The 23138-nt window shown below is 41.8% G+C and overlaps 1 protein-coding gene across 1 annotated transcript in view; it reads left to right on the forward strand.

Annotated features, from left to right (window-relative positions):
• myo1d (myosin 1D) overlaps window positions 1-23138 on the forward strand; it is a 525665-nt gene that overhangs the window by 120774 nt on the left and 381753 nt on the right. Inside the window, exons 9-11 of the mRNA XM_043675298.1 lie at window positions 1969-2114; window positions 9513-9627; window positions 11554-11724. Coding sequence (XP_043531233.1) covers window positions 1969-2114; window positions 9513-9627; window positions 11554-11724 — 432 coding nt within the window. The remainder of the gene's footprint in view (window positions 1-1968; window positions 2115-9512; window positions 9628-11553; window positions 11725-23138) is intronic.

Genomic DNA, 23138 nt, shown 5'->3' on the forward strand with positions numbered 1-23138 from the left:
ATTTTTAGTAAATGGGTACTGTTTTGGGATTGAAGACTGGCACTCTGCAGTTTGCAAAGTTGCAAGTTAAAGTGATGTGAAACTAAAATTCACACTCTGATATGTAATGAAAATAGTGATTCTGTTGAAAGAATTGGAGCAAATTGCGCTCAAAGTTTCTAATTTCATTTTAAAAGATATTTGATATGTGCTACTTAAGACATTTGTGCAGTAACTTTGGTATATGATACGAAAGAAAATGTAGAGATATGGCTGAAGACAGAAATTAAAGAGCAGGGTTAAATCAATTTATTGATTTCAGGAATCAAAAGGAATTTAATTTTGTTAATAATAGTTATGCAAGTTATTCGATTTTGGAAATAATTTGGACATTGACACAAAAGGGATTTAATTTTCTTAATAATAGTTATGCAAGTTATGAGGAATCATGCAGGGAGGCAGGAATGGGTTGTCGAGTTGAATGATTGGTGTCAAATGCAATGATGTGAAATTTAAAGCAATAAATTATTAGCAGATAATAAGTGGAAGGAAACCTGCTTTAATATTTGAATAATAGAGGAACAGAGATGTGCAATATGTACATATTTGAAGGAGTTCAGCTAGACAAGGTCTTTGGAAAAGCAAACTGTATTCTATACATAAGGTCACACAACACATGAGCAAGGAAGTGATCTTCCATTTGTACAGGAAAATAACTAGCCATGGTTCAAACATTGAATGGCTGTGGGTATTCATTGCAGAGAGGGTATAAGAACTATGAAACAGGTGCAGTGAAGATTCATTAGCGTAGTACAAGGAATAAAGCATTACAGTTATGGAGAAATCCTCACCAAATTGGGGCTGTGTTCACACAGAAAGGGCCAACTGTATGCATCTCAAGTTTTCAAAATTAAGTTCAGAGATTGTAAATATTGAAAGCCTGTCTCTGAAGTTTCATGAATCTGTAGCAACACTTGTGTTTAAGTTTCTTTATCAAAACCCCATGGCCTATCCTGGGGGGAATTATTGGACAAGGTTTGACCCTGAGTCACAGAAGATATCCGAGCAAGTGATCAAACGTTTTTCAGGAGGGCAAAGACGTAGGAAGTTGGGTGGTTTATGGAAGGATTTCTCGAGCTTACAGCCTCAGGGGTTGAAGATATGACCACTGATGCCAAAGTAGTTTAAAATTGGAGATGCTGAAGAAGCCAGAAGTAAAGAAACAGAGATATACTGGAAGATTGTTTGGGCTGGTTGAGGTTGTAGGGATAAATAACAGATTTTGCCTTGCTACTCAAACAGTGAAGAATAAGAATTAGAAGATTTTCTGATACGGTTATTTAGGTCTTGATTGTATCAGAGACTTGTGATATTTATAAAGGCATTTGTCTCTGGTAATACTAGTCCATGTTAGGTTAAAGTGAAGCAAAAGAAAAAGTTCTACAACCCTGAGCTCTGAACACAAATCCATGTTCATGTGAAACACGCAGTGTCTGGGGCTTTGGAACTATCCAACCAAGAGATTAAGAGTTTTGATCACGTAGTGGATGATCTAATAAATTTGCTAACATTTCTTGTGACATAAGAGAGAAACCATTAAGGAAGTTCTGCTGGTCTGGTTACTACAAAGCTTCAGTTTTGAAACGCTTTTGAAGTGGTGTAATTATGCAACTCAGTTGTAGAAGCATAAAATATGGTGAATTACCACAAGGCAGTTATGGATCAGAAATAAGTGCTGGCTTTCCAGAGCCACAATATCCTAGGAATAAATTCATTGAAATGAAGAAAGGAAGGAAATACCTTGGAAGTAGTAGTTACAGATGCACTGTAACTAATCTGAATGGCACTCAATTCTATTATACTTCCTATGAATCATTTTGAGTTGACATGGTGAAACCATTGATTTAGATTGTTCTGAATGTTGTTACTTAACAAATAATTGTTAACATCAGTTTAATTGGTGTTTCAATGCTTGTTCACAAATTGCAGGCAATATATGATCGGCTTTTCTGCTGGATTGTCAACCGAATTAATGACATCATTGAAGTTAAGAATTATGATGCCAAAATCCATGGGAAGAACACTGTTATCGGTGTCCTGGATATCTATGGCTTTGAGATCTTTGACAACAACAGGTATGCAATTAAAGGAGCAGTGTGAGAGAAAATTGGGGTGAACTTCAGGCATCAGCAAATCTGGACAAGGGGTGAGCAAAACAAATCCTCCTGCATCGTATTAGCCAGCAATCCTGATGCTGAGCATCCATTTGTATGGATTTCAAAGGGGAGTGGCATTGGATTTAGCTATGATGCCTATTAACACTGTCTTGTCTAACGTATGAGAAATGGATATTTTGGATAAGCTATTAGAGTACTCCTGGTGCCAATGGAAACTGTGTCAGAGAAAACTTGGAACATAAGGGATACCATTTGAGAAGGTAGGAGGTGGCAAAGAAAGAAAACATATAGAGAAGTTCTGTAATTGCAGCCACATGGGAAGGTTTCTGATCACGTGCATGACTAAAGTTTATAGTGGAACATACCTGAACCATATACTATAGTCTTTGTTCTGTAGGAACTAGTATTTCAGCCGTCATCTGTGGTTGAAACAATATAGAGGCTAAATTGGTGATCCTTGCTTACAAACAGCACAAATTGCAGAATCCGAGCTGTATTGTTTCAGGCCCTCACTCCAACTGACAATATCAACAGGTTTGTGAGAAAATAAGTAGAATAAGGCAGTAGAGCATTCACAGAAGAAATTGAAGTTTTCAATTAGTGCAGTGTGTTTCCCCCCCCCATCCCCAAGTTGGCTGTGCCCCATATTAGATATTTATTGCATCTAAATGATGTGCATACATGTTGGAATTGGTGTTTCTAGGCAATACATTCATTAAAAATTCTACAAAATAACTGTAGTCCACCTTTGATTGCCAGTAGTCCGAATCATTGCATAAATCACTCACAGCCTAAAACATTGCTGCAACTTTCTAATAGTACTTTGGCTTGAGTACTATACTCATGAAGCCAATTGAATTGTTAATCAGAGCAAAATAGACAAACACTAAATTTATTTCATTGAGCCGTGCTAACTGAGACATCATCGACTGTGCATCAACACCAATCAGTGTGAAGGAAGTATTGACATTACATGGTACCAAAGATGTGATGAACACAGTCAATGCCATGAGAACAGTTAGGCACTGGAGCTGCCAAGGTGATACCAAGCAATTGTGGGTGCCAGCTGATGCCTTTATGAAATGGTCAGACCTGCTAACCTTTTGATTTGGTAGTGTTGATGGTGTATTTATGTTTGAAAGAATGAGGCATTCATCTGTAAAATAACTGAAATGGTGGAATTTGGACTAATCTACTTGGCAATTGATGGTTAACATTTCCAGGCTGCAATAAAGAACACGTTTGTCTCTGTATGGTCAGTAACTGGTGGGGCAGCGGGAAATTTTTCCTACAGCTGCTTAATCTAGATGTGAACCTGCTACAATCTGGATGACTTTGTTCAAAAACAGTGTAGGAGACCTTATTTCTGTTTCCAAGTGAAAGATTCATTTGGTGATGGCTTGCTCCTTTTGGTGCTTGCTTTTTCTCCATCTTAGTATTTCAGTTAGTCATCTGACTCCACAGAGTCTCGGTAAATACTTGTGTAGGTAAAGGGAATGAAGGCATGAAAGCTAAACCTGCAGATGAGACAAAGATATTTGGGGAAACACATTGGGACCATTCAGACAAATATAAATACATTGAGTAAATGGACAAAAAGCTTGCAGATAGAGTGTAACCCAGACAAATGTGAAGCAAACAATTGCTTAAATAGAGAATGACTACGTATTTCTGACGTGCAGAGGGATTTTGGTGATCTGGTGCACAGGTTCCAAATAGTTAGTAAGCAGGTACAGCAAATAATTAAGGTGGCCAATGCAGCACCATCTTTTTATTACAAGAAAAATTGAACATTTTAAAGACAAGATTTTAGGCATTGGTTATATTGGGCATTGGTGAGACCGTAAATTTCATAGTGTGTGTTTTGGTCTCCTTATTTAAGCAAGCATGGAAATACACTAGAGGTAGTTCAGAGCAGGTTTGCTAGATTAATACTTGGAATGAGCAGGCTGACTTATGAGGAAAATTTGGACAGGCTAGGCTTGCTTCTTAGAAGACAGGGGTGATTTGATTAAGTACGTTAAGGTGCTGAATTGTCCTGATAAGATAAACGTAGAGAGTACACTTGCTCTTGTGAGTGAATCCAGAACTAGGAGGCAATGTTTTAAAGTAAGGGTACTACCTTTCAGGACAGCGATGAAGAGAAATATTTTCTGAGTTGAGTGAATTTGAAACACTCGTACCAGAGTGGAGGCAGGGTCATTGAATGTATTTAAGGTGGAGGTGGATAGGTTCTTGTTAGGGAAGGCAAACAAAGGTTATCTGAGATAGATGGGAATGTGGAAATCAAACCACAAACAGATCAGCCAGATCTTATTAAATGGTGGAACAGGTTTCAAGGATCAAATGGCCTACTCCTGCTCCCAGTATTTATACAGGTATGTACCTACAAAGCTAAGATTAAGTTTATATCTTACCATACAGATGGGAAACTAAACTTAAGTAAATAAATACATCTGGAATTAAAATGCTGTTATCAGTAGTGGTGACCGTGTAACTGCTAAACTGCTATAAAAACCCCTTTGAGTTGTTTTGAAATGGAAATTTACTGTCTTTGACTATTCAATAGCAGTTATTCTGGCTAGAAGGCCATTTAGGATTGAGGTCAGAAGGAATTTCTTTGCTGAGTGTCAAGATCTTTGGAATTCTCCACTCCAGAGAAGTGTGTTGGTTCAGTCTTTGAATATGTTTAAGACTGAGGTTGATAGATTTCTGTGTATTAAAAACGCCAAGGGGTTGTAGTGATTGGAACCAGGTTGACCTTATTTAACCATAAGGTTCTTGATTGGGGTTAATAACCTGGGTCAATCAGGAAAACCTTTGCTGATATAACCAGGAGATTGGAATCTCCCCAGTTGAGGACTGATCAGTCAGGGTACTGTGCACTAGTAAATAGAGTGTCTTGGTGACAGGATATTTCAGTGGCGACAGGAGAAAACAGAACGTGCCCGAAGAACATTCACTTGCAACTGTCATCTTGGTGTTGGGGTAAGCATTTTTGGCATCATGCTTCTATTTGAGAAGCTTTGACACTGCTGTTGAAGACTGCGCCCAGTAGGTGGAAACAATGTGATATTTTTTCCAGGAAAATGACATTGGGACAGAGGAAAACCAACGAATAATCCTTTTGACTGCTTGCGGACCCACAGCATTCTCAGTTATAAGGGGCTTAACTTCCCCAGGGGCACGAGACACTAAAACTTCGAAGAGTTGATGGAGCTGGTAAAGGAATATTATGACCCCAAACCTCCTGAGGTACTATAGGCTTTATTCAACTGTTAGAGAACTGGGGGGAAATCCGTATTGGGATTTTTGATGAGGTTGTGATGACTGGCAGAGGCATGTGATTCTGGGTTAGCCCTGAATGAGAAGCTGGGACAATGTTTGGTATGCGGGATGAATGATGTAACCATGTAGAAGCACCTACCAGCTGAAGATCAACAGGACTTCAAACAGGTACTGGAGCTGCCATTGTCATTAGAAAATGTGGCAAGCGGAGCAAGGGAACTACAGGGCATCCCAATGGAAGTGACTCCCTCACCTGACCAACTGAGCTTGGAGTACACAACTTGAGTGTCAGAAATTGCAGAGCGCCTCACAGGGCATGCCCTGAGCAGGGGGATCCCTTTGCCACTCCACAACAAAGTCTAGCCTCGGCCAAAGGGGTAAACAGTTCTTCAGTATCTGGTAGCAAGCCATTTTAAATGCTACCAGTATGGGGACTTGAGACAGGAAAGGAGTCTTACAAGGCTTGATTTCAGTAAGAAAACCCATTGGCCAGTACCCAGGAGAATGCACGTCCTGGAACGTTCCCCTACATGTGGGTTGGAACAGTTAAGTAGTTTATTGACGTCCAAATTAGAGCCAGATTAAAATTAATGTTTGGTTAAATGGTCACCCATGGAGGTTGATACCAGTGCAACTGTATCTGTGGTTGCAGAGTCTGTCTTCAATAAGTTTCCCAGATGTTTTTCGAGAAGGACTCGGGGCTCTCAAAGGAGACAAAGCCACTTTACATGTTGACGAGGAGGCAATTCTGAGATTTCGCAAGGCCTGCCTGGTGCCATTAGCTTTGCAGGCAAAAGTAGCGGCAGAAATAAGGAGGCTGGAGAAATCATCAAACTAGTTGTACTGATCGTGAAGCCTGACTGGTCAGTTTGCCATTGTGGGATTTTAAGCAAAATGGTAAACTGATTCTTGCAGAGAGCACTTGTATGCAAAGTTGGGGGGGATGCTGTCCTTTACGGAGCAGGATGTAAGCCTTACCTACCTGCAATTGTGACTGGTTGTTCAATACAATTAGTATCCATAAGGGTTTATATCAAAATACAAGACAACCATTTGGGGTATCATCAGCCTGTGCTTTTTTCCAGCAGAGCACAGAACACTTTTCAAGGGCTACCTCAGGTTGCCATTTATCTGGATGACACGCTTATAACTGGGAAGACAAATAAAGAGCACATGGAGATCTTGGAAGTGGTGGTTAAATGTTTCTCCCAGGCGGACATATGTCTTAGAAGGGAAAAATGTATGTTCCAAATGACCTATTTGGGTTACATAGGCGACAAAACCAGGTTGTGCCTGTTAGAGAAAGTGAGGGTGGTCAAAGGAGCCCAAGCTCCCACACCTGTACTAGAACTTGGGTCTTTCCTTGGATTAGTGAATTATTATGCAACATTCATACATAACCTGGCCTCCATCTTGGCACGTTTAGACCTGCTGTTGAAAAAGGGTCAGCCTTGGAAATGGTCACATTGCCAAGAAGTAGGGAAGTGGAAAAGCTGCTATCATCTAAGGTATTGGCTCACTCCTGTCCAAAGCGAGAGATAGTGCTGACATGCGATGCTTCCCCATACAGTACTGGGATAATATTGGCTCACTGGTGGTCCAATGGACAGAAACTCCTGAGAACGGATGCTTCCCGAACTTTGGCTGATGCCGAATATAAGTATGCACAGATAGAGAAGGAACACTTGGCGATCATCTTTGGTGTGTGGAAGTTCCACCAGTACCTTTACGGACAGGAATTTTAGTAGTAACAGATCACAACCCCTGCTAGGGCTACTGAAGGAAGGCAAGGCGGTGCGGCCCATAGCTACTGGTAGAATTCAGCGTTGAACACTTTATGCTCAGTGGGTACAAGTAGAAGTTAGTAGCCAATACAGATGCCTTGAGCTGCCTCTCACTGGCAGAAAATGCACTAAATGTGCCTCCCCAGGAAGAGTCCATTTTGGTTTTAAACTTTCTGAAATACTCTTCCAGTCACTGCTGACAGTATTCGACTATGGACCCAAAAAGATCCTGCCCTAGCAAAATTGAAACAGCTGATGATAATGGGAAAAACAGAAGGGCCATTGCAACCAGGAGTAATACACTGGACCCAGTGAGACAAGATCCACTGTAGAGGACAGGATGTTACTGTGGGATGCAAGGATGATAGCCCTGAGTGAAGGTCACTGCCAGATACTGGCTGAACTCCTCCAGGGTCAACCAGATGTTTCCAAGATGAAGATGCTAGCAAGAAGTTATGTTTGTTGGCTAGGGTTGGATGCTGACATAACTGCATTGGTGAAGCAGTGTCCAGAATGCCAACAAGGGCAAACATTGCCACCAGCAGCACCCTCAGATTGGTTTCATGTCGACTATGCTGTTCCTTTCATGAGTCAATGTTCCTGGTCATTGTGGACGCCTGTTCATAGTGTTAGGATGTATATAAAGTTTGTACGGAAAACTCTGGGATGATGACTGAGAAGCTGTAAGCATTGTTCGCGATACACTGACTCCTGGAAGTATTGGTCACGGACAATGTGATTTCATTTACCAGCAGGGATTTTGAATATTTCCTAAAGTCAAATGATATTTAGCACGTAAAGACAGCTCAATACCATCCGTTGTCAAAGAGTCTAGTGGAAAGAGCAGTCCAAGCATAAAAAAAGCAGCCTGCAGCGTTGATTGACATTAAACTGTCCCAGTTCTTGTTTGATTATAGGACCACCCCTCACACAACAATAGGGATAGCTCTGGCAGAGTTGCTGATGGGGAGAAACCTCTCACACCAGGTTAAACCTGATATTTCCAGACCTGGGCTTATGGCAGCAAGAATTCCAATGCTAGCAACATGCCTCCGCCAAGCGAGAGAGAAAATTTAATTCGGGGGATAAAGTATGGTTTCAGAAACATTGAAAAGGCCCAGTGTGGGTACGAAGCAAGGTTGATGCGAGGTCAAGTCCCGTGACTTACAACGTTCAGGTAGCTGATACAGTCCTGAATAAACATGTGGATCACCCGAAAGCTGTCACCTTGCAAACTGGGCAGAAGCAAAGCATACCTGGCCCCTCAGAACAATTAGAAGCCCCGTCAGAAACTGCAGGTGCTGCCCCTCCAGCTATGTCGCAGAGGCTTCAGAGTCTCCATTGCTGCTGGAAGAGGAGACTTTTCTGAGAAATTACAGACACAAGAGACAGGCCACGGTCAGCATACATTTCCTGTGTCCGGGTCCGAGTCAGAGGAACCAGACCTGAGATGAAAGTGTTGCAAGAGAAGCTGCAAGCAAAAGACCAGGCCGACATCCCCAGACTTATTGGGAGCAGGGATGCAGTGATTGGGATCAGGTTGACCTTATTAGCAACAAAGTGTTTGATTTGGGGTTATTAACTTGGGCCAATCAGGAAAGCCTCGGCTGACTAATGTAACCAGGAGATTAGAATCTCCTTAGTTGAGGACCGACTCCTAGCTGGCTTGCCACAGCCAGTGTACTGTGCACTAATAAATAAAGGGTGACTTGCTGACAGGACACTGGCCTCTCTGCTGTTATTTCAGGATACAGGGAAATGTCGGAAAATGGTATTGATTTAGAAAATCAGCAATGGTCTCATTGATTGGCAGAGCAAGCTTGAAGGACTGAACAACAACATCCTTTTTTTATTATCTTTATAGCTGCTCTCTAAAATAGCTTGGAGAGCAACTCTGATATCAGTAAAGGTAGCTCAAGGGAAATTACAAATGGGCAATAAATGGGTTCATTGCCCGTGTCACTAAAGTCCCATGAATGAATTTTCTAAAGATTTATTTCTGACAGCTTGTTCTTACATAACAGCCAATAATATCCAGGCTGTTGTGTGAAAAATGGACAAAACCCATGATGAACACACACAGAGATACAACCTGAATCTCCGTGATCGGAACTGCATTGATTTAATTGAGTGGGTAACAATCAATTACAACTGAAGAACTTACACGGCTTCCTCTTGAGGTTTCTTCTAAATTACCTGGGGAAAATTTAGCTGATGAAAGCAACACACAATAGGCAAGTCTGAACATTAATGATGGTAACTGTGTGTTTTTGTATATTTTCAGTTTGGAACAGTTTTGTATTAACTACTGCAATGAGAAACTGCAGCAGCTCTTTATCCAGCTTGTCCTGAAGCAGGAACAGGAAGAGTACCAGCGTGAAGGTATTCCCTGGAGACATGTAAGGCACCAAGCAATTTTATTTGGGTGTGCATGTCAGTTTGTAATGAATTGCTGAAGCAATGGGATGTTCCTTTTCATGACTTAATGCTTGTCTTTTTCTGAGAGTCATTTCTACATGCCAAAGCTCTGTCAAGAGTATTGTAATGATGCACTCAGACAAGCACTGTCTGCCTCATCAGCGTAACTTTCATTTAAATGCTTTGCATGCATGCATTGCACTTGGGCAATCCACAACTGTAATTTTCTTTTCCAGACTCCCCTTGCCAACGGAAGTGATTTAAGACTAAATTAATCAGATTTTGGATGTAGCAGTTCCCAGTGAAGTGAGCTTCATCAGCTCTCACTCAGTGTGACCCTGCAGCTCAATTTGAACTCTTGTCTCAGAGCTAAGTAACAGTGCAAGGTCATCAGATTTCTGTCAAAAGCTGACAGCTAATAGTCCCAGTGCAGAAACAATGTTTTCATTCATTTGAGCAGACAAATGTTAAACAAGTGCCCTATATAACAGGAGAAAGTGAGGACCTGTAGCTCAACACTTCAACTCCCTTTCCTCCCCACCAAGGACATGCAGGTCCTTGGACTCCTCCATTGCCAGACCATAGTAACATGACGGCCGGAGGAAGAGCGCCTCATCTTCCGCCTAGGAACGCTCCAACCACAAGGGATGAACTCAGATTTCTCCAGTTTCCTCATTTCGCGCCCCCACCCCCCTTGTCTCAGTCCCAACCCTCGAACTCAGCACCACCTTCCTAACCTGCAATCTTCTTCCTGACCTCTCCGTTCCCACCCCCACTCCGGCCTATCACCCTCACCTTAACCTCCTTCCACCTATCGCATTTCCAACGCCCCTCCCCCAAGTCCTTCCCTACCTTTTATCTTGGCCTGCTTGGCACACTTTCCTCATTCCTGAAGAAGGGCTCATGCCCGAAATGTTGATTCTCCTGCTTCTTGGATGCTGCCTGACCTGCTGCACTTTTCCAGCAACACATTTTCTGCCCTATATAACAGCCTACTTGAATAACTGATAAGCTCCTTTTCAATATATTATGTGTTTTCTATTTTATGTGCCAATGGAATATGCGAGAAATATTGTTAAGACAAATCACACATCGTTGGAGATGCCTTGTGAGATTAGGATGAGTAATAAAAGTATATTAATAAAAAGGAAGCAATACAGTTTTGTTTTTCTGTAAGGTCGGCATTGGTTAAAATATAGTTAAAAACCACACAACACCAGGTTATAGTCCAACAGATTTATTTGGAAGTACAAGCTTTCGGAGAGCTGCTCCTTCATCAGGTAGCTAATCACTGTGATTTTTAACTTTGTCCACCCCAGTCCAACACCAGCACCTCCATATCATTGAGAATATGATGAGCTCAAGTGTATACTTGAATGGAACATGTTTTGACAGGGTAAAAGAGAAAGACTTGCATTCATAATATGCCTTGCAAGATGTCAAGAAGTTCCAAAATGTCTTACAATCTATAAGTACTGTCTAAACTACAGTCTCTGTGGGAATTACAGGAGGAATTTCCTCAAGGTCCCAAAAATAACCTAGGGAGAAAATAAGTTTTTTTTTCATGATGTTATAATTATTGGCTAGTTCTCTCTCCTTTATGCAGTCCATTTGATGCAAGTAGCTTAAAACTCTAATTCCAACCCTTCCCCTTCCTTTTCTCTACTGTTAAAGCAGCAATAAATTATAATTCGGTTGTTAAAAGTGTTGAATCTTTCTTTTGAGATTCCAGGAAGGTAAGTACTTTGCATAATAAATATGAGCAGTTACTCCACCTTTCTTCATGTTATAAATTAAATGTATTCTGTGTTAATTTTGGTCATTTTGATTTTTGCCGAAAGGATTGTAAATGTAATTGACCAAATAGTGGGTGTCTAAAAGCAAATGACTGTTTGATCTCTCTGCAGATCGATTACTTTAACAATCAGATCATTGTGGATTTAGTGGAGCAGCAACACAAGGGTATCATTTCAATTCTGGATGACGCCTGTGTAAACGTTGGGAAGGTCACTGATAAGATGTTTTTGGATGCTTTGAACACCAAACTACAAAAACATGCACATTACTCCAGCCGGAAGGTAACTGTTCTTCAATTAATGAATTGATAGTGAATGTAGTGTGCTAGACGTAGAGTCATAGAGATGTATAGCACAGAAACAGGCCCTTCAGTCCAACTCGTCCATAGTTACCATATAAGTTAAATTATTCTAATTCCATTTGCCAGCATTTGGCCCATGTCCCTCTAAACCCTTCCTATTCATATACCCATCCAGATGCCCTTTAAATGTTGTATTGTTCCTGCCTACACCACCACTTCTGGCAGCTCATTCCAGACATGCACCACCCCTCTACGTGAAAAGCTGCCTCTCCGATCCCTGTTAAATCTTTCCTCCCTCACTTTAAAACTATGCCCTCTAGTTTTGGATTATCGTCTCCGATCCCTGTTAAATCTTTCCTCCCTCACTTTAAAACTATGCCCTCTAGTTTTGGATTATCGTACCCTCATTTCCCACGAATGGGCTTTTTAAAATCATTTATCAGCAAATTGAAGCCTGTTGAATTAAAATAACAATAACTGTGTACATATAAAATTTGCTAAAAAGCACTGGGATAAGAAATTTGCAATTCCGACTTCTAGATCATGGAATTTCACCTTAAGTTTTTTTTTCCCAATTCATCACCTGATGCACCCATCACTTCGCCCCTCGGTAATCTGCCAGTTCTGAACTGGCTTTGACAGACTCTGTCTACCCAGTAGTTGTAATTTCACTGTATAGCCAGCAGCGTGTGTTCCTGTACTAGGCAGTAATCTTTGTTACCTTCGCTGTATGCGCCATTGCTATTAGTTGGGTGGAGAACGCAAGGCTAAGAGAGAGAAACATGAAATTCTTTGCTTTATAGATAGAACCACAGAGTATAAAAGCAAAGAAGTTGTGTATATAGATTTTTAGCGAGGTGTTAGATAAGTTTCCCAATGGTAGGCTCATTCAGAAAGTAGGGAGGCATGGGACACAGGGAAATATGGCTGTCTGAATATAGAATTGGCTAGCCCATAGAAGACAGAGGATGGTAGTAGATGGGAAGTATTCAGCCTGGAGCTCAGTAGCTAGTGGTGTTCTGCAGGAATCTGTTCTGGGAGCTCTGCTCTTTGTGGTTTTTGTAAATGACTTGGATGAGGAAGTGGAAGGGTGGGTTAGTAAGTTTGCTTATGTCATTAAGGTTAGTGGAGTTGTGGATAGTGTGGAGGGCTGTTGTAGGTTGCAACGGGACATCAACAGGATGCAGAGCTGGGCTGAGAAGTGACAAATGGAGTTCAGCCTGGAAAAGTGTGAAGTGATTCATTTTAAAGGTTGAATTTGAATACAGACTACAGTGTTAAAAGCAGGATTATTGAGCAGTGTGGAAGAACCGAGGGATCTTGGGGTCAACGTCCATAGATCCTTCAAAGTTGCCAACCAAGTTGATAGGGTTGTTAAGGTGTATGGTGTGTTGCTTTTCATTAGCAGAGGGATTGAGTTTAAGAGCTGCAAGCTCCATAAAGTCCACTGGTTAAACCTTTGGAATATTGTTTAGTTCTGGTTGCCTCATTATGAGAAAGATGTGGAAGCTTTAGAGAGGGTGCAGAGAAGATTTACCAGCATGCTGCCTGGACTAGAGGGCATGTCTTATGAAGAAATGTTGAGGGAGCTAGGGCTTTTCTCATTGAAATGCAAAATGAGAGATGACTTGATAGAGATGTACAAGATGATAGGTATAGATAGAGTGAATAGCCAGAGACTTTTTCCTAGGGCAGAAATGGCTATCAGAAGGGGGCATAATTTTAAGGTGATTTGGAGGAATGATTGGGGAAAAATGTCAGAGATAGTTTTTTTACACAGAGAATGGTGGGTGCATGAAATTCACTGCCAGCAGTGGTAGTAGAGTCAGAGACATTCGGGACATTTAAAGCAACTCTTGGATAAGCACATGGATGATAGTAAAATGAAGGGTATGTAGATTAGTTTGACCTTAGAGTAGGATAAGACATCAAGGGCCGAAAGACCTATACTGTGCTGTGCTGTTCTATGTTCTAAGTTAGGTTAACCCTTGGTAAATCGCTGAGAGATTTACTACAGTAACTTCAGTTACATAGAGGGATTGTAGAAACCAACATTGTTCTTCTGAGAGTAGAAAAGCTTAAAGAGAGATTCCACATTTGTGCTTTACTAATAGAAGTCGTTTGTAATTCAGTCATCAGCCTTTGTGATTTGTCTGCCTTTCATACTTGGGTATGACTCACCTTCTACTTGTGTACTTTTGATTAGGATATGACATTCAGTCTGTCCTGAACCGCACATTTCTACTGTTTGTTAATTGTATGAGTTAAGCTAAATACATATAGGTGGAGGACATTTGAAAGAGAGACTTAGTGAGTTGAACTGAGACATACGCATGCAATATTTCACTCTGAATAAATTTATCTGAACTAAAGTTTTCTCCTTTTCCAGTGGATAATTAAGCATATAATGCTATAGATGCCATACTATGATAATGTTCACTGTATGACTTTAGAGTATAGTGACTGCTTATTGCTAAAAATGAACTGCTGATAGAGCAGATTAGTTATTATCCTGCCACGTTAGCCATTTGTGACAGTGATCTAAGTAGATCAAAAACACATCTGTCTGTGTGTTTTATTTGTTCCTTTGTGTAATATGATGTTCAGATCAAGAAAAATATATTAGGGAGCCACTTTAATTGGAAAGGCAATGTTGTCTGTCAAGAAAAGTAGGATTATTGTTCCCTAATACTTATCTGTATTTCATGACGTTGTAATTGCAGAACTAAATTATTCTTTAAAACAACGAGTTTTGAGAAAATTTGTCTCACTGATTGAGGTTCTGGATGTAGGTTTGCTCTCTGAACTGGAAGGCTCGTTTTCAGACGTTTCATCACTGTACTAGGTAACATCCTTAGTGTGCCTCGGGACGAAGCTTTAAGACACAAAATACTGTTTCATTTTTCCTGATAATAAAGTGGAAACCTAACAAAAACTAGAACCTCTTCTCCCAACTTGAAGGAAAAGCAGAGAACTGACTTTCTGTTGTTGCTTTAAAATCCTGGAAACATTTACACACAGCATTATATTGCAGGCCCAATTAACAACTTTGTTCCCTTCAACATTAGGACCCCTTAAGTTCTCACTTATACTTCTTTGTAAAGGTCGTTGATACGCCTATATAGTAGTCTATCTGTGTTCATGAACAGACACATTGAAAACATATATTGATTTATAAAGGAAAGTCATGTTTTATTTTAGTTTATACATCAGTGAGCATTGGTCGAGTGCTTCTAAGCTGTGTTTCAGTGTAACCCCATTTTAGGTCGTGAGGATTAATGATTGCAGAAACCGGCAAAATGAAAATGGCAATGAAGCAACAGAGTTACATCCAATATGTCTTTACTAAATGTAGGAAATCTACATAAAATAAATCAAATGTGAAAACTTGAGATTAAAGATACCACAATTATTCTCACAAAGGGTCATGTCAAAAATCGGTGTGTGATGACAACAGCAGAATCTTCCTCTGATAGATGGTAAGATTCTAACAAAGGTTCTGCTTAACACACTGATGAGCCATACAGTGGGAATGTGTACAGCTATCCTTACCAATGTGCCTGTGAAACATCTACTACCTCCTTTAGATATGTTCACCTATTAGGGCAGAAGCCCCCCCAAAAAAAACCTTGCCAGTTAGAAGCTCACCACACAATGCTGAGAAGATGGACTAAATGAGCTTGTCTAACTGAGAGTTCAGTCCCTCACTGGGAGTGAGTGCTACTCTGGGAGCTGCCTGCCAGTCATATTAGCCAGCAGCCCCAGAGGTCACTGCCAGAACATGCAGACCCAGGAAGGGAATCCATTGAATCTCCAATCCAGGTAAGACTGCTGGCTTTAGGCTGTTTTGTTTTTACAAGTCAAGAGCGTGGTGAGGTTGGATCTTAAATAATGTGATAGCAACTTCCTTTCAACGATTTTAATCGCTATTATATCTTTTAAAAATGAAGGCTATTGTCACCTGAACCTGCCAAACATAATGCTTGCCACCAAAATCTTGGGATCAGGCACTTATTTAAATATGCTGGATGAGTTGTTGATTTTGCTGCCTGCCATAACTGTATTGTGCGGGTGAGCTCAGGTGTGAATGGGTGGGTAGTTGAAACAACTGCACAGAGGCTGGTATCTCATTATGTCACCCTTTATTCTCTTGTCCACAGTACACTGTCCATGGCCAGCCAGCTCGGTGTCAGTCACCTGAACTGAGGAGATTCTGATCTCTGATTATGTTAGTCAACCAGGGCTTTGGCCCAGGTTAACAATCTCAATCAATAACCTCATAGCCAACACTACAACCCTCCCCAAGGCTGACAATGGAGGCCTAGTTTTTGGCTTGTAGCTTTTCCTGTAATGTTTTTGCCCCAAGTCTGGTTTGTCTGATTCAAACTCTTGATCAGGGCAGTGTGTACCAGACCACAGCCTGCCTCTTGCATCCAGAACATCTCGGGAGAGTTTCCTCCTCCTCTTCGGCTGGTAATGGTATCAAGACTACATCAATCTTGGACGTTGAAGTTTGCTTGATACTTGATGGAAGGGCAGCATCTACAGTTTCTGACAGGCCTTCTGGTTATTTGGGGTGGGGGGGATGCGCAGGTATGTTTTGTTCTCGATCCGTTTGCGAGGTAATAGCTTTCAGGTGATCCACCTACCTGAACTTTAAGTGACGGGACCTGACCTCCCGTTAACCTTGCCTTCTACCCAGACGGGGCATTTCCAGCACCAAACTTTGTTTCCCGAATTACGTGGTCTCTCTCGCTAGCACGTGGCTGGCATTGGTGTTCCTGCTGCAGTTTCACCCACTTTCCTCCTCTGCACACCCCCTCCCAACCTGGTTCAGAATCTTCTCCCCATCAGCAGTTGTGATGGAGCTATCCATGTTGTTGGAATTTGGATGGTCCTGTAGTCGAACAGGAACCGGGACAGTTTGTTATCAATTGACGCTGTAGGTTGCTTCTTTAAGCCTGCCTTCAATGTTTGGACCGCTCTTTCTGCTAGACCATTAGATGATGGATGTTATGGGACTGTCCTTGTGTGCCGAATGCCATTTGAATTTCGGAATGATTCAAAATTCTCTAGTGGTAAATGACATCCCATTGTCCGTGTAGTTTCATGTATCACAAATGATGCTCACAGCTTCTCATTTGCAATCCCTGAGTTTGCGGAATGATCTTTATGCATGTCCAAACACTTTGAACAGGTGTTCACAATGACCGGGAACATTAAGCCCATGAAAGGAACAGCATAGTTGACATGCAACCGAGTCCAGGGTTTTCCTGGCCATTCCCACGAATATGGGGGTGCTGCTGGTGGCAATGTTTGCCTTTGTTGGCACTCTGGGCACTGCTCCACCAATGCTGTTATGTCAGCATTCAACCCTAGCCAACAAACATATAACTTCTTGCTTGCATCTTCATCTTGGAAACTCCTGAATGATCCTCATGGAGTCCTTTACTTGGGATCATTGCCCTTGTTACCTATAGTAATGTGCTGTCCTCTACAGTAATCTGGTCTTGCCAGTTTCAGAAAGGCGTCAATCTGGATTGCAATTACCAATAGCTGTTTTAGTATCGCTAGGACGGGATCATTTTGTGTCCAAACTGTGATATTGTCAGCAGTGACTGGAACGGTGTCCAGGATCTTTAAAACCAAAATGAACTCTTCCAGGAGAGGCACCACCAGTGGTGTATCTGCTAGTGTGAGGCATCTCAAGGCATTCACATTAGCCACTTGGCTTCCTGGACAGTGTTCTAACTTCAACTTGTACACAGAGAATGAGGGTCCAACGCTGAATTCTACTGGAAGCTACAGGCGGCACCCCCTTGCCTTCCTTCAGTCACCCTCACAAGGTTTGTGATCTGTTAAAATGACAAATACTGGTCTGTAAAGGTACTAGTGGAACTTCCTTACGCTAAAGATGACCACTAAATGTTCCTTCTCTATCTGGGCATATTTGTTTTGGGCATCAGCCAAAGTCTAGGAAGCATACAATATCAGGCATTCCTTTCCATTGGGCCACCAGTGAGCCAATGTTACCTCGATATTGTAGGGGGAGGCATCGCATGTCAGCACTACCTATCTCTTTGAATCGCAGTGGGCCAGCACCTTAAATGATAGCTACTTGGTCACTTCCTTGGAGGCGGCTACTTGGTTATGTGATCATTTCCAAGGCTGACTCTTCACTAGCAGATCTAAAGGTGTCAAGATGGAGGCCAGGTTATGTATGAATGTTGCATTGTAATTCACTAATCCAAGGAAAGACCTAAGCTGTGGTTCAGATGTGGGAGCTGGGGCTCATTTCATAACTCTCTCTTACTCTTCCAGTGGGCGTAATGTGGTTTTGTCAATTCTGTAACCCAAATAGGTCACCTGGAACAAACATTTTTCCCTTCTAAGGCATACGCTCACCTGGGAGAAATGTTTAAGCACCATGTCCAAGTTCTACAAGTGCCCTTTATTGATCTTCCCTGTTATTAGTACATCATCCAGATAAAAGGCAACCTGGGGTAGCTCTTGTAAAGTGTTCTCCTTGGTCTGTTGGAAAAATGATATCCCAAGTAGCAGTCTTGTATATTGATATAAATCGTTATGTGTATTAATTCTAGCATACTTCTGGGATGCCTCATTCGGTAACAATTGCAGGTAGGCGTGGCTCTTGTCTAGTTTTGTGAAAGATAGCACCACCCGCCAACTTTGTGTACAAGCCCTCTATGCAAGGGATTGGGTATTTATTCAGCTGCGAGAAGCTGTTTACCATTTACTTAAAATCCCTGTAGAGGTGAGCTGAGCCATCAGGCTTCACAATCAGTACGACCAGTGCTGCGTATTCGGCAAACTGCACTGGTTTGATGATTCTTTCTCTCTCCAGCCTCCTGATTTCTGCCTCTACTTTTGCCTGCAAGGCAAATGGCGCTAGGTGAGCCTTGCAAAATCTCGGAATCACTTCCTGGTCAACATGTAAAGTGGCTTTGGCCCCTTTGATAGTCTGAAGCCCTTCCTGAAAAACTCCTGCATATTTCATTAGGACTTCACTGAGACAGCCATTTTCTAGTTGAAAGATGCTGATTCAATCCAGATGCATCTTTTTCAACCAATTCCACCCTAATAGACTTGGGCCCGAGCATTTTATTGCCATCAGCGGTAACTGCACCAACTGCTTCTCATAGGAGACCAGAACCAAAGTAGTAGAGTACCCTTAATCTGTAACGGTTCACCAGTGTACATTAGTTTTGCACAAGCCAAACTAAGAAAGGCTGGAGTCCCGAGTGAATCTTGTTAAAGACAAATTCTGCAACTGCAGATATAGCTGTGCCAGTATAGACCTCCATGAGAACTGCCTGATCATTTAACCAAACAGGAAAATTAATCTGTTTTGATTTGGGTGACACTAAGGAACTCAATTGTTCCAAAGCACATGTAGGGGGACTTTCCATGGGGTGCACTCTCCCAGGTACCGGCCTGTGAATTTCCTTACTCAAGTCAGCCCTTGTAGGACTCCTTTGCTGTTTTGAGTCCAGATACCGACCAGATCTTGAATGGTTTAGCCACTTGGCTGAGGCTCAGCTTTGTTGTGGAGTTCTGCTGTGGGGTGGCCGAGGGTCCCTCTGCTCAGGATATGCCCTGCTTGAGGCCTTGTGATTGCCTACACTCAAGTGGTCTCCCAAGCTCAGTTGGACAGGTGAGGGAGTCAACTGGGATGCCCTGTAGCACCCATGCTTCACTTGCTGCATTTTCTATTGACAAGGCCACCTGTAGTGCCTTTTTGAAGTCCTGTTGGGTTTCAGCATGGTTGTGTCATTAAACTCTCAGGTCTCAGCACCTCATTCAGTGTTAACCCAAAATCACATGCCTCTGCTAGTTGTCTTAACCTAGTCAAAAATCCCAATATGGATTCCCCCTGATTCTTTAACAGCCAAATAAAACTGATAGCCACTCAGGATTAGAGGAGGTTTGGGGTCGTAATATTCCTTAATCAGCTGTATCAACACGTGGAAGGTATTAGTGTCTGGTGCTTCTGGGAAAGTTAAGCCCCTTATAACAGAGAATGCTGTGGGTCCACAAGCAGTCAGAAGGATTACTCGTTGCTTTTCATCTGCCCCAATGTCATTTGCCTGGAAAAAATCATGTTCTTTCCATATACTGGGCCCAGTCTTTGACAGCAGGATCAAATGAGTCAAGCTTCCCAAATAAAGGCATGATGCCAAAAATGCTTACCCTAACACCAAGGTGACTATCTGAAATGAATGTTCTTCACACACCTCTTGTTTTCTCTCGTTGCTATTGAAATAACTGTACAGAGGCTGGTATCCCATCACACTTTATTTACTTGCGCACCAGTACACTGACCATGGCCAGCCAGCTCAAAGTCCATCACCTGACTTTTAAGTTAATATTTTTTCCAGTTAATTTTTTTTTCCCTTTCTGCGGAGCACCTTCGACCATTGCACACTGAAACAACGGCATAGAAGCCGGGTCCTGTTACCACGTCACCCTTTATTTACCTGTGCACTGTACTCCTGGCTATGGCCTGCCAGCTCAGTCAGTCGCCTGAACTTAGGAAGTACTCATCTACTGGTTATCTTAATCAGCCAGGGCTTTCCTGATTGGGGTTGTTAATCTGGGCCAGTCAATGACCTCGTAGTCAACGAGGTCAACCTGGTTCCGATCACAATCGTAGTGAACTAGCAATCCTCCTGATATGATCTATCCCTCACCAACAGCACACTTATACACACACACACCCTCGCTCGCTCTCTCTCCCTTGCTTGCTTGCTCAATCTCTCTCATTCGCTCTCGTTCACACTCTCACTTCAAAGCACTCCGAATGGGGCCAAGTAACACAGATGCTATTAGGTTCCATGTGAGATGCATTTGGAACGCTGTGGGTGTCATTCAGAAGGATGGCCCTCAATATAAACAAATATTTGGGAAATATAAATAGATTTTGATAAGGTCAGGTTAAACTGAAACGAGACTGATATTGCTGGTTTGTCATATTTGTTTGTGCTGCTTTAAAGTATATATGAAATAGGGTCTGAAGTATAGTCACTGGATCCAAAAAGTTAACTTTGCTTTCTCTCCACAAATACTGCCAGACCAGGAGTATGAATAGCTGCTAATGGGGACTGTTAGTGGCAACAATGGATAGTTTCCAATAGCAGACCATGTGATAACAAGGTCAGGTGTGTGGGGCTTGGGCTAAGGACTTGGGGGAAGGTGCCTCAAACCTTAAAATTGTTGAACTCTGATACCTGTTCCCAGCTCCCTGTGGACTGTGACCCCACCACGGAACATCGGGTAACTGAGTCCACAACAGTCACTAACCTTATTTCATCTGGTGATAAACCTTGCTCCCCCCACCCCACCTCCCCAACCTGTCTCCAAGCTCGTAGTCCCCCAACCCCACACAGCTCACTTCTACCTCCTTCCCAAAATCCACAAACAGGACTGTCTAGGCAATCCCATTGTCAAAATCCACAAACAGAACTGTCTAGGCAATCCCATTGTTTCTACTTGCTCCTGCCTCAAAGAACGCATCTCTTCCTACCTTGCCTCTTTTATCTTCTCCCATCGTTCAGTCCCTTCCCACTTACATCCATGATGCATCTGATGTTTTACATCAGTTTCGGAATTTCCGGTTTGTGGGATCCAGCCTCCTCTTTAAAATGGACGTGCAATCCCTTTACATATCCATGCTCTATCAGGATGGTCTCTGGGCCCTCTGCTTCTTCCTGGGGGAAAAAAGCCTGAACCATCACCAATGTCCTCTGTCTGGCCGAGCTCACCCTCACTCTGAGCAACTTCTCTTTTAACTCCTCTTACTTATTTCAGGTCAAAAGAGTGGCCATGGGTACCTGCATGGGCTCCAGTTATGCCTGTCTCTGTGTGGGATGCGTGGGACATTGCTTGTTCTAGTTCTATTCCTAGTGGAGGGACAGCACCTTATATTTTGCTTTGGAACCCTCCAGCATTTTGGACTCTATCGATCTCAACAATTGTATTCCTCACCACCAACACCCCCACATTGTGCATTTAAAAAACACTTTTTCCTAGCTATCATCAATTCTGAAGATGAGTCACTGGACCCGCAACTTCAATCCTGATTTCTCTCCACAGGTACTGCCAGACCTGCTGAGATTTTCCAGCAATTTCTGTTTGTGATACTAATTAATAGTCTTGATATAAAATAGCCTCTAGAGATGAGTAGCCATAATACATAATATGGTGGGACATTACAAACTAAAACCTGAAGTGAAGCTGTTACTGGTGGTTTGTAATGGCTCAGGTATGTCCTGCATACTCAGTCCCAAGAGTTTGCTGCTTTGGACAAAGTTATCAACTCCATATCTTTAATATGAGCTTTTGACTTTAAACCATAAGTTTTATAAAAGCATTAAAGGGCAACTCGACGGATAAATTTCCTCATGTTATCGTTTTGGCTGTCTGAAATTGTGGGAAAGACCAAAAGCATTTTTTTGAAAGAAGCGTGGGAGCCTATATGACTAATGTTTTAACATTTCACACGTATGTGTGAAATAAAAATGTGATAATGGGAAGTCAAATATCATGGTAAGTAGTGAGATTTTAACTTTTAAAAAGGTTTCTCCATAATCAATCTAAGATAAAATCAGTAACTAATATGGAATACAGCTTGCATTTAACGATAAATTAGAACATCTTAAACTTGTGACAATGAACCATGAATTAAAAGTCATGTCTGAATATGCCACTATGACTAAAGAACCAGCAGCCACATCCTGTAATGGTGCAGTGTTTTTGATGGTTATATTCACTGCACTGACTAGAAGTATCAGCTGATGGCGTCAGGTTCAATTTTCAACTGTTGTTCAGAGAGTGTATTTCTCAGAAGGTGGAAGTAGTTGACGCTATTTCCGGTTTCTCACTGGCTTAGTGGTATTGTGACATGACAAGTCAGATCATTCAAGAAATTACGCAACGTGAGTGTCTGCCTGTGGTTAGCAAAATGTGCAACAGAAATATTGTTCAGAAGTGATGATAACCTGAAATGCTTGTTCTTGCTTCTTAGAAACTGAAATAGTTTTCATTACCTGCAGAGGGCTGTCCAAGTCCATTTCATTCCTGTGTTGAGAAATTTAACTACAGGCTCTTAGATAATACGACAACAGTTCTGAACAGCATTGTGCCCAATTTAACAATCAGATACTTCAAATAACCAATCAGGGTGCACAATATTGTCCATTAATTCAGTTTTGCAGCAGATTATAATTTTGGGCAATAAATTAATGAACTGCACTTTTTAAACTTGTTCACAGGATGTGCCACATTACTGGGTAAGCTAGCATTTTCTTGGCCATTGACAATTGCTGTGGAGAAGTTGGTGTTGAGCTGACTTTTTGAACAGCTGCAGTCCATGTG

Source organism: Chiloscyllium plagiosum, chromosome 33, assembly GCF_004010195.1.
Source record: "Chiloscyllium plagiosum isolate BGI_BamShark_2017 chromosome 33, ASM401019v2, whole genome shotgun sequence".
In the NCBI taxonomy this organism is placed as follows: domain Eukaryota; kingdom Metazoa; phylum Chordata; class Chondrichthyes; order Orectolobiformes; family Hemiscylliidae; genus Chiloscyllium; species Chiloscyllium plagiosum.